The sequence below is a fragment of the Eriocheir sinensis genome, chromosome 35 (assembly GCF_024679095.1).
Source record: "Eriocheir sinensis breed Jianghai 21 chromosome 35, ASM2467909v1, whole genome shotgun sequence".
NCBI lineage: Eukaryota > Metazoa > Arthropoda > Malacostraca > Decapoda > Varunidae > Eriocheir > Eriocheir sinensis.
The window spans coordinates 10,660,314-10,676,136 of NC_066543.1; the positions used below are offsets into that span (position 1 = coordinate 10,660,314).

Below are 15,823 nucleotides of genomic sequence, written 5' to 3' on the forward strand. Positions count from 1 at the left end.
CCCACAGGAACCCTAGCAAAGAGAATTGTCATGGCAAAGGTCTCCAGTTGTTTGTTCATCTCGTCATACCAGAAGCATTTCCCATTTAGTCAACAGGGGCATAACCCTAGCAGGGGGTGTTGCCATACCCACCCTATATCGCCAAGACTGGGGTTCCCTGCAGGCAAGTCACCATGTGGGCCCCCTCCTCATCATAAGTGCCTCATGGTAGGAACTGTAGACTTGCTCAAGCCACCAACCTTTTGGGCATCCCCTTGGGCCTCCTCCACTCAGGATTGTCTCTTACAGAAACAGCCAGGTTAGCAGAGCCAGCTTCTGCGTAGCGTGCCACATGCCAATATAGCCGGAGCTGCCATTGATGGACCATCCAGGTAATAGGTCTCAAATCAGTCTCACGGAGCAATCACCAGTTTGGCAAAATCAATCCAGCGATGTCACATGATTCTGCGCAGGCACTTATTATCAGTGGCATCAGTCCACCTTTTTCAAGTCACTGTAGTCTGTTGTTTCATTTCATCTGTCCATCACCAAAGTGGGAATTCTGATAGATGTGGCACCTGTACATATCTAGTTTGTGAATACATAAAAATCAACTGTTGTGATAGATATTCATTTTTATTTTTCAATAATATATTTGAATGTTTATGCATACAAAAAAACTTAGTCCTTATGAATCCCAAATTGATCTTCACGCAATCATGAACCAACAATGTGCAAGTGGACAGATGGAATGAAACTGACTATAGTGTCATGTATCACAGACAAAGAGTAAGACAGGGAGCAAAGCAACAACAGAACAATGGCAGGTCTCTCAAGGAAGTCTTTGCCCATGGTGTTGTAGACTCGCTCAGCATGAGTATATGGCATTGTCAGTACTTGTGCAGAAGGGCAAAGATCTGGATTATCAAGTCACATGCTCCCTGTCTTATTGTATGGCTGTGAGACATGGACACTGAATAACAACTTGTAGAGGCCTATGGTAATAACTGCCTACACAAAATCATGGGATATTGCTGGGATGACTTTGTCTCAAACTGGCGACTACTCCATGAGACTGATTTGACATCTATTATCGGGATGCTCCATCAACACCTGCTCCAGCTATATGGGCATGTGGCACACTACCCAGAAGCCAACCATGCTCACTGGATTGTTAATGAAAAAGACAACCCTGTGTGACCTCGGGAACACCCACAGCGTTCGTGGCCCGATCAAGTCATCAGGTAATTGGAATGAGAAGTAGTCCTGCATGGAGACTTGCCCAAAGAAACCCCCAAGTCTGGCATCATAGGGTGGGTGAGGCAACGTGCCCCCACCGATTGATTCAATGCCCTTGCCACACACATGAACAGACTGTATTATTTCCTCTAGTAACTCTTCAAACACCTATACCTTGGTCTTTGGAAAAGTCCTAAGGGTTTCGCCTCCTCATGCAATGCCATGAGAGCCTCCAGCGAGTTTGCAAGTACAGTCATACCCCTCCCTTCATTGTTAATTGATTCCAGCAGCTGTGGCAAAGTTGCTAAAACCTTGTAAAATGCCATAAAGCTAGTATACACATGAAACTAGTGCCATAAGTTGCTATAGGTGTCTGGATGTCATGTGTTTGACCTAACCTATTGGAAATATATTTTTGTTGCTTAAAACTTTCCCACCCTTTGCAACCCTAGCCCCACCACCATGCTATAGCACATGTTCCCAACTTTACCTTTTACAGAACCTCCTCTATGCTGCAGTAAGTAAATATACACAATGTCATCCAGGGACCAGTTAAATTGTTGATACAGTCGCCCTTGTAATGTCTGATGCCTATGGTGGTTATGATCCTGGCATCTGTTTTCTACAGGGCTTGTCACATCTGGAAAATTTATCAAATTACTATTTCATGTTGAAAACCATGTACCGTACAACTTTATATATTCAAGCTGTAAAAGCTCATCCAAGTGTTCTCCAGTCTGCAACCTCACAAGTCCCTGTTCCACTCCCTCAGCAACACCACAGCTCTCATGCAGGCACTCTTCAGTTTAAAGATGCTAAGTGAACAAAATTTGCCCATGGCACCATAGATCATGAGTACTCCCCACTTAGTGTCCCTCAGCAACCCTATCCCAGTCCTAATTCAGATTCATTATGGCAGTACACAGCTCATTGCCCTTCCTGAGGCATATCTAGTATCCAACAAGTCTAACCTATGTGCCATTCATTGACAGCCTAATCGTAGAAAATATGTCCATTTACCTTTTTCTCCGAGGTACCCTTAACGTATTTATTCATCCACTTCATAACTATATCACATCCTGATGACTTTGCTGCCCTATATTACCTGCCCCAACTCCTGCTCCCATCCCCACACTACAGATGTGCTGTAAACTAATAGAGATGCAAATTTTTTCCTGACTACATGCTAACCTGACAATTCAATAAGCTAAAATGTATCTCATCTGAAAATCTATTGCTGAAACTCAAACCTGGACTGTCTCTAGTCCCATAAGACACAAAACAAATCTGCACAGAATCACACTCCTCACTTGCTAAAATATCCAAACCTTAAAGCAGTGCTACAAACTACCACAACTAGCTTGCAAGTTTGTTGGGAAAAAAATAATACAAAGCCTCAAGGTATGATGATCCTGTCTTCTGTGCTGTCATCACCATCACCTGAAGGTCTGCGAGCCACAGCACTGCCGCTGGAATCTCGCTGCATAAATGTCACCTGAAGGAAAAAAAGTTCACTTAAGAGGTTACCAGTCATACAGCAAACATATACTAAAAATTGCAATATTTCATCACATGCAGTTAGAAATATAAGTGACTCGTGACAGATTTAAGAAATACAGCCGAGGGGCACGTGCCACAGCCATGATACACCTTTCTTAGTACTCCTGTATCAATAGCCTTAGATCTGATGAGTTAATTACCCCTTAATCAGGACATGCAGCTGACTTAATATTCAGGCTGCCATTGTTTCCCTACCTGCAGTTCCCTGGTAAAACATGTAGCAACTTGGATTAGAGAGAAAAATATTTGGATGGATCCCAAGTGTAAAAAGTACCGTTTGGCTCTGAATTAAAGAAATCATTAAATAACAGGAACCAATAAAATAGGTAGCCTCTCAGCAGTATGTCTACTTGATCTAGTGGTTGGCACGCTTTGCTACATACAAATCTTAGGTATTCTTGGGTTGGGCTTGGGTAAGGTGACAAGATTTACTGGATCTAAAAGGGACATCATCATGCGCATGATGGAGAGTGCACCTCACACCAGTGATGCAACTCTAATATTAATGTGAGTAGGGTTGGAGGGACAGCATCTCATATGAACTCTGTAGAGATACCTACGTGCAGCTATCTTTACCTTGACCTGTATGGACGGGTCAATACCAAATATTTAAAACTGGGACAGACGTTAATAAAGCGGGTCTCTGGCCACCTTAGGGTTGGGTTCGAATCATCCTTCCTTTTGGGTTGGTTGATTACTGGCTACCTTAGGAAGATAAACTGATTGTCCATGCACTTGCCTGGTGTCCTAGGGTAATGGGTTCTCACTCATAAGCTCAAGGGCAAGTAGAATGGCCATGTGTGGCTATAAAGTCCCCAACTTTACCACTACCATGCCTTGGTGGTTGACTTTCCTCATGAGTAATAAACAGTCTTAACTTGCCTGCCCTCACAGACACACACTAGGCACAAAGAGGCATATTCTTGATGTGGCAAATCCTCCAGATGCCTAATATATAATTTTCACTGGCCTTTCCTGAATTAAGGAAAGTATGTATTGCAATGGAAAAGCCTCATTTTTTGTTGCATTATTTTCTCCTCACCATCTAAGTAGTCTACTAGATTCATAATAATGCCTTATTTAGTGGGCCATATGCTGTATGGGTGGCCATACTCTTTATGGGTCTATGAGCTAAGTTCCATGTCTGGGACAGGTTCGCAGCATGGATCAGAGGACATGGTAGGTAAGGTAAATTTGGGGTCCTTATATGCTACCGCTGCTCCTGGCCTCAGTGCTCATCTCAGCAGGCCCTTTAGCATGTTATTCAAGGATTCTTGATGCCTGCCCAAAGTCAGGTTTAAGTGCTTTGTTAAATTTAATTAGAGCTTACCATACAATAGTTTCACTGTTTCTTTTCATAAACACTCATGTAGGATATTTGAAAAATTATATAAACTAGAATTAACCACTCGGGGGGGGGGGGGTAAATTAAAAATGGGCAATTCCTATGGAAGGGAGATGGGGCGTCGAGGGGGAGACGGAGGAGGGAGGGGGGAAGGGGAAGACATGAGTGGAGGTGATGAGCAAGGATGAGAGTGGTGAGTGGGGTATACACGTCGCGCTTCCCCAGTTCGTATGTCTAGATGGCCATGTCAGGCTTCGTCATTTGAGTCAAGCGTAAGCGCCTTAAATATCCACATTTTGCAATACACTATATTACCAAAAATTAGGGCAAGGCGTCAAAAATGCTGTGCCAAAATACCACACTGCTTCAACTGTTTATAAGATATTTTGGAAAAACGATGCCTCACAGGCCACGGCCTTTGAAACGCTTAGTAGTAGGTAGTTATTGTCTGATTCAGCTATGAAGTCCGTTTGGACGGGGCCCGTACAGGATATTTCCTCGCCACTGTTCTGCCAAATCTACATTAGAGGGTGGAAATACAAACTCTACTGGCATTTCCTTAAAAAGTACTTGTTCACAGTGTAAATAAATTTTCTTTCGACTGTGGACCACACTAGAGTGAGAAGGTGAGGGAGGAGTGGTCCTTGTCCTTGAGCCTCATTTTTAATATAATACAGAATATTTAATACACAATTTCAAGTAGTAAACTACTGACATATGAGAGAGAGTGATGTCTTGGGGGTGATGCGTCACGCTGGGGAGAGGCGCGGGCTTCACCCAAACGGACTTATTAATTAATGGTGTCGACTATTACTACTGGGGTGCATCAGCCCGGGGGCGCGTGGATTCACTCATTCGCCGCCTATACTCCCGACGGTCCACCCGGGTAAGCTCCCACGAAGGAGTTCTGTTTAGCTGATATTTAGATAATCTTATTCCCGATACAGGCGGGTATAATGGAGTACAAATGTATATTAAAGCTAACGGTAAAGTTGGGGGGCATACGCTGTACCAGCGCGTGGCCTCGGTGCTCATCTCCGTAACATTGGCCCTTGAGCCTGTGGTGGGAGGGAGCCCATTACCCCGGGACACAGGGCCAGTGTGACATCCGGGTTACCACAATTTACCTTCCTCAGGGTTCCCCAGGTACCCATTTATCGACCAGCCCGAAAGGGAGGATGAACAGCTGGGTGAGCTGCACGCCGACTGCCCGGGCGGGGATTCGAACCCGGGCCGCGGAGTAGAAGCAAGGCACGCTGACCACTAGACCACGGAGGCGTTTCATACCCCTAAACTAACTATAAAATGAACGAATAAGTGGGGAAAGCAGTTTGAGAGATGCTTTAAACTTCAACCCGAATCCGATGCTAATCTAAACAACAATCGATTCCCTCAATATGGTAGCTAAGACAAAGATCGAGCTTTAATAAGACCACACATCTTTTTAGGGTTATAAAAGAGCGCTACCTGTCTCACCGAGAAGCCATCTGAGCTGCAGGGGATGAACTCTTCAACCTTCGTCACGAGCCAAGCACCCATGCCATAGCCGCGGAGTCCCACTTGAGAGTACAAAACTCAAACATTTAGTAACGAAGGTCTCTTTTCCTGATTTAAGTAGATACAATGGATCACTATATAATATTTCCTAATAAAAAATAAGAACGAAGAGAACAGTGGGAAGGGATAAACTAGCCAGTTTGCTCGTTCACGCAGATGAACCAGCTTGTGGGTTCGAGCCTTTCATGAAACAAATATTAAATCACATTAACTGATTACACTTGCTTCAAAGCGACATCCTCCATAAATCACTAACACCATTGTATAAGAACACGGGCTCAGCGTTATTAACTCATCACCAAACCAAACCATCAATTAAACAAATTAACCTTCATAAAATAGGAGTAGCATTTCACATTCGTTGTCTCGTCGTTAGTGAATATTAGTGATTCCAGGCACACCTGGCAGCTATACTAAGGGGGGAACGCTTGTAACATCCTCTTCTTTGTTAGTGTTTTTGGCGTGTGTGTGGAGGGGGAGGGAGTGAATCACTTTGTATTAAACTATTGATCGACATTTTCTTTGTTTTCTTGTTACTTTCCTGATTTTTTTCAACCCCCCATAACTCAAAAACTATGCATTTGCGACGCATTTCATGTTTACCACCGCATTCCCCGGTCTCAATGGCCTCCTAGCCAATTTTGGTTGCGAGGGGTGAGTATGGGCAAACACTAGAATAATACCGATCATAGCAAGAGAGAGAGAGAGAGAGAGAGAGAGAGAGAGAGAGAGAGAATTTGTTATAGTTGTGATAGGTCGTCCCCACGATACTGAGGCGTCAAAATTACACAGAAAGCGTCACGGCTCCTAACAGGAGGAAATTCACAATCGATGAGAGATTACAAAATGTTATTCCAACTCATTTGTAAGATTTAGAAGTACCCCAAAATTACCCAAACAACATATTATTCATTACCATTTCTTATTCACAACCTATCGGAGACTTCACCCCTGACACCGCCCACTTATTGAGGGAACTCTGCTCGCTAACTTTCTCCTCCGAGACAGGGAGGAAGACCCCCCTTTTACCAAGTCAACACTTTAGTAGAATTAACCAACCTCGACTAATTAACCTATGGGGTAATACCGTAATAGTTTCAACTTCACCCCACACCAAGCGTTGTTTTGACGAGTGTTCTGCTGGGCTCGGTGAGGTGCTTCGCGAAGCCTCGGTACACACCAGCACCGTGCTTCTTTCTTCCACACCCACTAGAGTAACTAGACTATATCACCAGGAAACCTAAGCAATTCTCGAAGTATTCACAAGTGATACAAATGATTAAAACTCACCTGTGGCCGGCAATGAAACGGGAGTCTCACGGAACACACCCGCGCACCGTTAAGCCTGGCAGCAGTCTGCGGCGGGTGGAGGCGTGGCGCAGGCGCACATCCTTCTCACCATCTCAATTATGGGACGGATTTTTTTTTTTTTTTTATGCTTTTGTTTCCCCAGCTCCAGTGTTTAAAATACCATAATTCCATTTTTTTTCACTCGAATATATATTTTCTACCAGACCAGTGCCTGTACCTTGGTATTTTACATTCCATGTCACCTTTCGGTCAGTCCTCTCAGCTGTTTCATGTTCAGTTTAATCTATAAATTAATTTTCTTCTTCCTTCATTTCTCAAATTAAAGAGCCAATAGTGGACATGGTAGGGAGTAGATAGGGTCGTTTATTTATTTTTCTTGTTTTACATCACTGTGTTGGGATAGCTAATGAAAATAAGGGTCAATGGTATTTACTAAAAAGATAGATGTAATGATTTTTATTCCTCTGGTCTAGCGTTGTCCCTCTCTCTCCCACAGGCTGCGTCTTGAAGGCATAAACACTGCATGTTGAAGACAAATAAAGGAGACAAAAGATCGAATAAGTTGCATAGTTTAATTATAGAGGTACAAAATCAATACACGGAAATGCATATTTATTTCACCTGAAGATGCAGTATTGGACTAAGAACTCATGTTAGTGAAGCAGGAAAACAACACTGCGGAGCCCGAGCCGTGCGGGCGCCACTCAGGGGACTCCCTTGGCGCCGCTCTCCTTTCCCTTCAACACTTTCTACCTCGGTTTAATTTATACGTGTATTGTAAATATGGAAGACGTATTAGTAATATATCGATACACAACACCTTCTATGACAAGTTAAACTCACCGGAGCGTTCCATTAGGTTACACAGGGAATAGTTACTCTTTCCTCTCATGCTATACATAATATTCAGCTCTTACCTTAACATTATACATAACCTACTCTTTGCTCAATACATTTTCTGATTGGCTGAGTTAATTACATGAAGTATGTACATTTGACATTCACACTGGTGGCAGCGGAGAACAGAGCAGCCGCGGGGCCCGACAACTGCTTGACCGGGGCACCCGTGTTAGTGAAGCGCTGGGGCGGAGGGCTGGTGGTGCCTCGCCGGTCGCCGCCCCTCGCCCCTTGAAGCTCCAGTAACGGCATTAGCTGTGGTGAGACGTTGACGGCCCACGACCGAGACGCAGCACCAAAGATTGCAGTGACAACAACACACACATACCATACAGTCTTTGGCCGCACCACCACCACCACCACCGCCACACCCACGAGGGTTCCCTCACTCCCTCTTACCCCCGGGTTATGGCACATGAACTATAGCTTCACATAGGCTGACTGGCCGAGCTCTACCACAGCTCACACTGGGGCGAGGCCGGGAGAGCTGCGAGCACACCTTGCTTGACCCTCACCCCAACATGGGATAATCGAGTGCAGCTGCTCACACTCATGAGCAGCTGATTCCTATTAGTGATCCCACGTGAGGCACACCTGGGCGATCAGTGGTGGCTGAGGTCCCCAAGTGCTCGAAGAGACACCTGGTATATGTAAAGCTTTAACTTCCTCCTCTTCCTCATTACCATATATACTTTGTCCTATTGTATACATACTCAAGAACATAATGGTTATCTATACATGAAGGGTTAACCCCAGGACAACTTCACCAAACATGAATAAAGTCACACGGACGGCGAGCTCAGCGGCTGTTCCAGTCCCTGATGGGGATGAGGACAGCGCCGTCCCGCGTCAGGTTTGAAGTGACGTTACCCTGGTGCTTCCCGCCCACGTCAGAGTGATCCCGCCAGCTGGGGGTAGAGTGAGGCTTATGGTCTCGTGGGTCCGAGCCGCGCCGCGAGGCCAGAGTGGACTGGTGCTGTTGCTGCTGCTGCTGCTGCTGCTGCTGCTGCTCTGCCCTGTTACGGAAGGAGCTGGAGTAGAGGAGTGACCCGCCGCCTGAAGACTTAAGGTTGAACTTTGGACGGTTGAGGGAGTTGGTAGCAACGCCAGAACTGCTGTTGGAAAGCTGCGCTTGACGATGGTACTGTGACGTGAGGCTGTTCCGTTGTGGAGTGCTGCTGAGGTTATCCCTGCTGCCGCTCAGCGAATTCCTGGGCTGGCCATCGTTCTGGCGTCCAAGGCTACTGAAGCGGTTGTTGTTCTCCTGAGGGGCCGAGGGTGATCGTTTCACAGAGCCCGCCTCCCCCCTTCCGAAGGTGAAAATCCGTGGAGCCGTGGCAGACGGGGATTTGGCAGATGGGGAGGTGAGGGGAGAACCTGGAGGACGGATGAGCTGCGGCGGGGACTCGGGGGGTGAGTGACCGCCCTTGCCTGTCTCCTCTTTCTTCTTGCCGTCCTCGTCGCCGTGCAACAATTGGTAAAGTTCTGGCGCCGTAGTGAGAAGGCCCTTCATGAACCTGTTCCGCTTGTCCTCACCGTTGTTGTCTCCATTGGTGGTCGGGCCATTCCTGTTGTGGTTCAGGTTGCCATTGGCATTCCTGGTGTTGTTATTATTGTTGATGCTGTGCGAGTTGGTGTTTCTGTTGGTGTAGGAGGAAGTGGAGCGGGAGGTATGCTGTGAGGTGCTGTGCGTGCTGCGATGATGTTCAGCAGGAGGAGGCGACTCAATGCGCTCCTGTGGGTCCTCCTCCTCGTAAGAGTCTGTCCTGCGGGTGGAGTTAGAGCGAGCGATGGTAGCAATGAGGTTGGGGCTCCTGAGGTTGATGTAAGGCGACGAGCGGTACATGGAAGATGTTCGCTGAGTGTTGGAAAGGCTGGTGGTGACGGGCGAAGGTTCCGTGGGGGAGCCATTGGTTTTGAGAGGTGCCGGCTTGATGTTGAGGCTGTGGCTCCTGAGGACAGGCCGCGTGGAGCGAGGCGGGGACTTGTCCCGCAGCTCCGTCGTGTAGGTGCTCTTCGGTGATGACATGCTGGCGAGGGACACGTTCAGCATCGAGCCGCCGTAGGACCTCTGCAGGTGAGAGTTGGAAGATCGACTCCCCATGTCCCTCCGGCTGGGGCTGTCGCTACCGAAGATGTAAGTCCTGCTGGGGGACGCAGTGCCGTTTGACATCTTCTTCGGGAGCGTCTGAGTCTCTGGTTCCTTGGGTGTATGGGAATATTGGCGAGGCTTTCGGCGGGGGTCGATGGTGTTAGTCCACGAGGCCCTCGGAGCGGAGTCAACACCTGTGCTTAACTCGTCCATGCTGCGGTAATGCCACGAGCGATTCTTGAGCTTGTCCTCGTTGCCATGAGTGGTGGCAGGTACCACCACGGGAGTGATGGTTTTGGTGGTTCGGAACCGCCGCTCCACCTTGGGGGATGACTGGTTGTGTCGTCGTGTGCTGGTGTACGACGTGGTGGACGTGGAGGTCGTGATGGGAGCCCTGGACGTTGACCTCAGTGGAGAGATGGAAGGTGTTGAGTCTTGGCCGAAATAGTAGGTCTTGGGCTTGTTCTTGCGTTTGGTGCGTGGCGGCGGCACGGGGGAGAGTGCCGTCTGGGTGGCAGAATCCCGGGCGATGGTTTGCGTTGCTATCTCGGTTGTTCTGGTACTTCTGGATGACCTGCTGGGTGCAGTGTTGTAGTGGGCGTAGTTGGTGTGTGAGTTGCGTGTGCGAGGGGGCGGGGGTGGTGTAACCTCCCTCGGGGGTTCAGGGGACACCTCCCTCTGCGGAGGCGACCAGCGGCGCTGTGGCCTGTGGCCTACGTCATCCAGCTGCTCCTCACTCCTGAACTCCTTCATTCTGGAGTTCAGGGGTCGAGAGTACAAAGTCTTGGAGCCGCTACTCACCCAGTTTTTATTGGTGACGTTGAATGACTGTGACCTGCCCACGTTGTTGCTTTGCGTGGGTGGTGGCGTGGCAGGCAAGGGCGGCGGCGGGCTGTCCGATGGGGAGCGCTCCTGCCGGGAGCCGCGGGAGGGCGTGGAGAAGAGCCGCGTCGAGACGTATCCACTTGGGCTGCCTGACCTGAACCTGCTGCTGAAAACTGGGTCGTCAGCGGGGCGGCCTGTGGGCGAGACAGGCGAGATGGGAGGTGAGGGGAAGGAAGCCGGAGATGACGGCAGGACCTGCACCCTTTCTTGCTGGCCGCTGAACCTGACGCCATTGGTGGCCCCGGGGCTCATGGGCGGGGTGCTGTTGTTCTCACTGTCGTCCAGGATGCGGCCCGTTGACCTCAGCCTTGCTCGCGCTGCGGCTATCATGGTGTCCGTGATTTCCTCACTGGGAGGAGGCTGCTGGCGGGGGGAGGCAGCGGCGGGGGAGTTCCACGAAGAGGTTGGTTTAGGGGGTGGAGGGGGCGGCGGGGCCTTGTGGGTGCTGCGGGAATAGTTTGGCGCGGCGGGAGAGTCCCAGTGACGCATGCCTGAGGGCGCAGCGTCAGGCACGTCTTCGGGGGTGGCTGGACGCGGACTCATGGTGATGGTGATAACGTTGCCGCCTGCTGTATGAACGGCGCTGTCGTCCTCGTGGTGAGAACTACCCGAGCGGCCTGACTCGCTGCCGAAGTGGTTTTCCAGCCAGCGATTGGTCTCTGTCTTGCGCGTCTCCTCCTCCTGGTGATAGTCGAGTGGTCGCCGCGTGATGGCGTCCGTCCGCTCTGCGGGGTCTCGAGGCTTGGGCTTGAGGGCACCAAGCCGGCGGCCACGACGGAGCCTCTCGCTCAGGGAGTCAAGGTCCTGGCCCTCCCGGTCCTCGTGGAAGTCCTCACTCACGACGTGCATCCCCTCGCCAAGCTGTGGGTGACACGCCATTCAGTGACAGTCCAAAGCCTCGTCCCTGCTACTGCATGCATTACTCTCCACAAAGATACACCACGTAGTACAGGAGCCACCCATAGCAGGGTCACTCTTGAAAATACCGACATTCAGACAGACAAACAGCCAGACACACAGACACAGAGAGAGAGAGATAATTAACACAAGAGATAAACAAGTACAAAGGCAGACACAAATACAAAAAGAATCAGAAACAAAAAGTAAAACAGACAAACAGACAGACGAAGGAACGCAGAGACAGAGATAAAGAAAGGCTGGAAGACAGAGATATATAATACGTAGGCAGAAAGACAGACACACTGAGAAAGACAAACAAAGCGACAAAAAGACCAAAACTCACTCACAGAGAAAATGCTAGGCACAGACACCCGAACAAAGAGAAAGGAAGGAAGGATGAGATAAAGCAGAAACAGAGACAAAGGTCGATAAAGGCACAGAATCCCATGCACACGGCCTCACCTTGACGCCCTGTGCGAGTGTGCCGCCGCGAGGGACGCCGTAGTACTCGACCAGGTCCTCGTCCTTGGTGTGGACAATGTTGTGCTGCGTCTCGCGGGCCTCCTCGTGCACCGACCCGTCACTCAGCGAAGACCCCGAATCCGGCAGTGACTCGTTCTCGTAAACTTCGTGCTGTGTGGTGCGCTCCGTCTCCGTCACCACATGGCCGTCCTGAAACACATGGCACAGAGGCGTTCATACATACATACATACATACATACATTCATACATATATACATTAACAGCCGCACACATAGCGATATACAGACACGTTCATTCATACACGTCTCTGTCACCATTACTCCGCCCATCAACACACAACATATAGTCTAGGTTTGGTTGAGTTTGAATAGTCTAATTTTGGTTTTAGTTAGGTTTGTTTTGGTTTAGTTTGGTTTTGGTTATCTTTTTTTTTTTGGGGGGGGAGTTGGTTAGGTTTGGTTTAGTTTGGTTATGGATAGATTTCGTTATTCTTGGTTTGGTTGACTTTGGTTGCTTTAGGATTGTGAGGCTAATGGTGCTCCGGGAAAGCCTGTCTGTAGCTTGGGTTAGGGATACTAATGGGAGACCAAGACTCGTTTGGCTGAGGCGCTGGACCTTGATCAGAGAACGTAAAGGTCTGTAAGATTCCCCAGAAGTTTATTTTATGGTTAGGAAATTAATGATACTCTGGGAAGGTTGTCTGCACCTGCTTATGGATGTTAAAGCAAGACCAGATTGAGGAGGAGAAAGTTAAAACGAGGAGCTCACTGGGTATTTTAAGATGGGCGCCAAGATGTTTACTACGGACCCAAGATGTTAATTAGCGACCGAGAAGATTTTGTATAGAACATGAATACGAGTTTAGGAAAAGAGATGTTACAGTGAGAGCAGGATGTTAACTTCCAACCGATAAACTTGATTAAAAAACGACACGAATGAAAACTCAGCAAAGATACGAATATTAAAAAAAAATATGAAAAATGCTTCAGCCACGTGACCTCAAGTGTTGAATGAGTCATGAAGAAACTATATAATTATGCACTTTGCAATGGGTGTGACTGAACAGAGAAGAGAGAAGCTAACTGGGAACTGAGTGGCAAACTGAAAAGATAGAAATGATAAAATACTAAATACTGAAGACGTTACACTTACAAATGAACGTTTTCAGAGAAGGAGAGACGCTAAAAATTGAGTAGCGAACAGAAAAGATGGAAATGATGGCATACGAAACAAAGAAAAAGCTACACTTTGAACTGAACGTTTAAAGAGAAAAAGACAAAACGGTAACCAGGAACAGAAAATATTTAAATTGCAAAATACTAAATAATGCAGAAACTACACTCTGAACTGAACGTTTACGGAAAAGGAAGACGTTAACTAGGAACTAAGTAGCCAGGACGTGATGTGGCAATGTAATCCACCCAAAGACGAGGACGAGGACACCTGATGGACTCACCTGGATGCGGCTGGTCTCGTGGACGTCCTCAGTGTCCACGGCGCCCCACTTCTTCGTGGACTCATGCACGACGCGCTTCTCCGGACGCGCGACCTCCCAGCCCCTCTCCTGCCGCGCCTCCGTCAGGGCTCGCAGGTCCGCCTTCCCTTCCTTGTGGTCCTCTACCTCCTGCGGGGGGTGAAGGGACTTATGAGAAGGGAATATAAGGCCGCAAAAGAAGCTGTGAATAAAGATGAGCGTTAGAGAATACGAAATAAACGCTGAAGAAACTGAATATAATACAACGTGTGCGTGGATCAAGACCTGCATAACAAAACAAAAGAAAGCGAAAGGAACTCTGTGCGAAGGCAGCTATGAATGAAAATGGAGCTGGTAAGTCCTTTGGCAGTACACGTTCATCTCGTTCTCATTCTCATTTCTTTTATCTGATTCTCTTTGTTTTAATCTACAATCCGAATGACACTCAATTTTAAGCTTTCGTATCGATGTGGACAAGTACGTAGTTCGGAGGTGTTAAAGGAGCTAGTAAATCCTTTAGTAGTTCTGCGGCCCACTTTCATTCCGTTCTCATTTCCTTTTTCTGATTCACTTCGTTTTAATCACCAACGCAAGTGGCCCTCAGGTTTAAGCTTTCGTATTAGTGCGGACAAGTAGTTTCAAGTCTCCGGAGGTGTTCACAAGTAGTCATTGTCGAGGGTCTCCAGAAAACAGACACTCGAGATCTTCCATGTAAGGTCAGAGGATCGCTAATACATCCACTTTTTTCCACCGCGTCCACCGCCAGGTAAGGTCGGCCAGGGTGTGACTTGCATTATTCATGTCCACGTCCACACACGACCTATTTATATATCTGCGTCTTTGTGTGTGTGTGTGTGTGTGTGTGTGTGTGTGTGTGTGTGTGTGTGTGTGTGTGTGTGTGTGTGTGTGTGTGTGTGTGTGTTCTTAGCTATTTGCGTTTTAACAGAATTGCGTCAAGCTCGTTTTGTTTAGTATTTTATCGCCCTTTTATCATTCAGTTGCTTACATATGTGCATACTATTGACACACACGCTTTCATTGTGTGTGTGTGTGTGTGTGTGTGTGTGTGTGTGTGTGTGTGTGTGTGTGTGTGTGTGTGTGTGTGTGTGTGTGTGTGTGTGTGTGTGTGTGTGTGTGTGTGTGTGTGAGTGAAGGGCCCAGTCAGCGGCGGGTCGACAGGTCTAAGGAGCCGCCAAACAAGGCTCGTCCTCGCGCGTAATGGGCTGCCTTGGCCTCCACGCCCGGTTAGGGCAGCCCGGGGACACCTGCTCCGCCCCGCCACACACCTGCCGCACCGCTGGCCACTCCGCGACACACCTGCGCCGCCGAGGACTGAGCGAGCACTAAATCAAAGCAGTGAAGCCACCAGGAAGGACCGCGAAGGCATTATGGAAGTTACTCCATGTGCACGACTTTCACGCCAGAAGTGGCCCAACAAGAAAAAAAAGATAAGAGTATGAATGAACAACCGACGCAGAAAGAGATGTCATTTTTTTGTTCGACATGGAAAAGACTTGAATTGTAATATGTTGCGGTAGAGTTTAAAGTGCGCATGATAAAAAAAAAATTAAATTTTAATATGTTGCGGAAGAGTTAAAGTAAAGTGCGCATGATAATACACCCCGCAACGCGTGACCTCCAAACGCATCCCACCGAACCTCTTCAGAAAATAGCCAAACAGGGAAGGAAAACAGCAACCTTGGTGACCCTGAATTCACATTCACTTTTATTGAAGATACTCGTGAACTTACGCGTCAAAAATAACTCGGAATAAAAATACTACCATCATCGCCAACACTATCATCATCAGCCATCTCCATCTGTATCAAAGGGGGGGAGGGGGGCTAGGCAGATATATATGCGTAAATACATACATACATACCACAGATACATATTTTAGCAAGGCCCCAGTTTCCTCTGTAATAAGGCTGGGTTAGATTAACATCACCATCATCAGTCATTACCAGTCCACTGCAAGAAAGGCCTGTCCCAACGCCCTCCGCCTCTCCCTGTCCGAGGTTAGTGTACTCCACCCTGCTCCGGCGAATGTTATAATTCAATCTCTATCTTGGTCTTCTACATGTCCTAACATCTTACAATG

At 47.9% G+C, this 15,823-nt stretch overlaps 1 protein-coding gene and 1 long non-coding RNA gene across 3 annotated transcripts in view; both read right to left on the minus strand.

The window, feature by feature from the left end:
• Positions 1-111: 111 nt before the first annotated feature.
• Positions 112-7,075, minus strand: LOC127007375 (uncharacterized). Its single transcript, XR_007760216.1, has 3 exons — positions 6,971-7,075; positions 2,659-2,713; positions 112-1,858 (listed from the first exon to the last, which is right to left on the minus strand). It is a non-coding gene; the product is annotated as an uncharacterized LOC127007375 (long non-coding RNA).
• Positions 7,076-7,549: 474 nt separating this feature from the next.
• The window catches only part of LOC127007373 (serine/arginine repetitive matrix protein 2-like), a 114,574-nt gene continuing 106,300 nt past the window's right edge, over positions 7,550-15,823 (minus strand). For both annotated transcript variants that reach the window (XM_050878268.1, XM_050878269.1), the window contains exons 6-8: positions 13,705-13,872; positions 12,228-12,437; positions 7,550-11,726 (exon numbers count right to left, since the gene is read on the minus strand). In XM_050878268.1, the coding sequence (XP_050734225.1) occupies positions 8,688-11,726; positions 12,228-12,437; positions 13,705-13,872 (3,417 nt within the window). In that variant the 3' untranslated portion in view covers positions 7,550-8,687. The remainder of the gene's footprint in view (positions 11,727-12,227; positions 12,438-13,704; positions 13,873-15,823) is intronic.